Below are 1,217 nucleotides of genomic sequence, written 5' to 3'. Positions count from 1 at the left end.
ATGAAGAGACAGAACCACACAGTGGTGAGTGAATTCTTTTTCCAGGGTTTTTCCAGCTTTCATGAACACAAGCTTACTCTGTTTGTGGTATTTCTCACCTTGTATGTTTTAACCCTGACTGGCAATGTCATCATTGTGATAATTATCAGCATAGATCATCATCTTCACACCCCCATGTACTTCTTTCTTAGTATGCTTTCAACGTCTGAAACTATGTACACGTTGGTCATTGTGCCACAAATGCTCTCCAGCCTCATAGAACCAGGCCGACCCATTTCCTTGGCTGGTTGTGGCACCCAGATGTTCTTTTTTATCACTTTGGCCATCAACAACTGCTTTCTACTCACAGCAATGGGGTATGATCGTTATGTGGCCATCTGCAAACCCTTGAGGTACACAGTCATCATGAACAAAAAGGTTTGTTCCCAGCTGGTATGGGGGGCCTGCAGCATTGGGCTTCTTGTGGCCATAATTCAGGTTTTCGCTGTGTTCAGGCTGCCCTTTTGTGATAAAGAGGTGGCCCATTATTTCTGTGACATCCGCCCAGTTATGAAACTCTCCTGTGCTGACACCAATCTACATGACATAATTAATTTCATTGTCAGCTCACTTGTTATTGTGGTGCCCATGGGTTTGGTCTTTATCTCCTACGTCCTTATCATCTCCACCATCCTCAAGATTGCCTCAACTAAGGGCCAAAGGAAGGCTTTTGCAACTTGTGCCTCTCACCTCACTGTGGTCATTGTCCACTATGGCTGTGCCTCCATTGCCTACCTCAAGCCTGAGTCAGAGAACACCAGAGATCAGGACCAGCTGATCTCAGTGACCTACACCGTTTTTACTCCTCTCCTTAATCCCGTGGTGTACACTCTGAGAAACAAGGACGTCAAGGATGCCCTTCGCCGTGCTATCCGCCAAAAGCCTCTTGCCTAGGATCTTACATAGTTGGACATATAGCCTATCATACTCTGGGTATTTTTGAAATAAAAAAAAATTAGATCTTTTAAAGAAATATATTTTTTGCATTATCTGTCCAGTTTTTCCATCACCATTTGCTGAAGAGACTATCTTTATCCTTTGCTTCCTTTGTCATAGATTAATTGACCACATGGGTGTGTTTTGTGGTTTGTTTGTTTGTTTTCTGGGCTCTCTATAATGTTCCATTAATTGATGTTTTATTTTTAGGCCACTACCATGCTGTTTTTATTACTATAGCC

At 42.8% G+C, this 1,217-nt stretch overlaps 1 protein-coding gene across 1 annotated transcript; it reads left to right on the top strand.

Moving 5' to 3' along the window:
- LOC118637931 (olfactory receptor 10J1-like) lies at positions 1-933 on the top strand. The gene has a single exon (XM_036273622.1). The coding sequence runs from the start codon at positions 1-3 to the stop codon at positions 931-933; it is 933 nt and encodes a 310-aa protein (XP_036129515.1).
- The last annotated feature ends 284 nt before the right edge of the window (positions 934-1,217 follow it).

The sequence above is a fragment of the Molossus molossus genome, unplaced genomic scaffold, assembly GCF_014108415.1.
Source record: "Molossus molossus isolate mMolMol1 unplaced genomic scaffold, mMolMol1.p scaffold_m16_p_20, whole genome shotgun sequence".
Taxonomy (NCBI): Eukaryota; Metazoa; Chordata; class Mammalia; order Chiroptera; family Molossidae; genus Molossus; species Molossus molossus.
This window is presented reverse-complemented; position numbering and strand designations above follow the sequence as displayed.

Excerpts from the sequence above, each read along its gene's own strand:
- LOC118637931 (XM_036273622.1), top strand. The coding sequence starts at position 1 with ATGAAGAGACAGAACCACACAGTGGTGAGTGAATTCTTTTTCCAGGGT.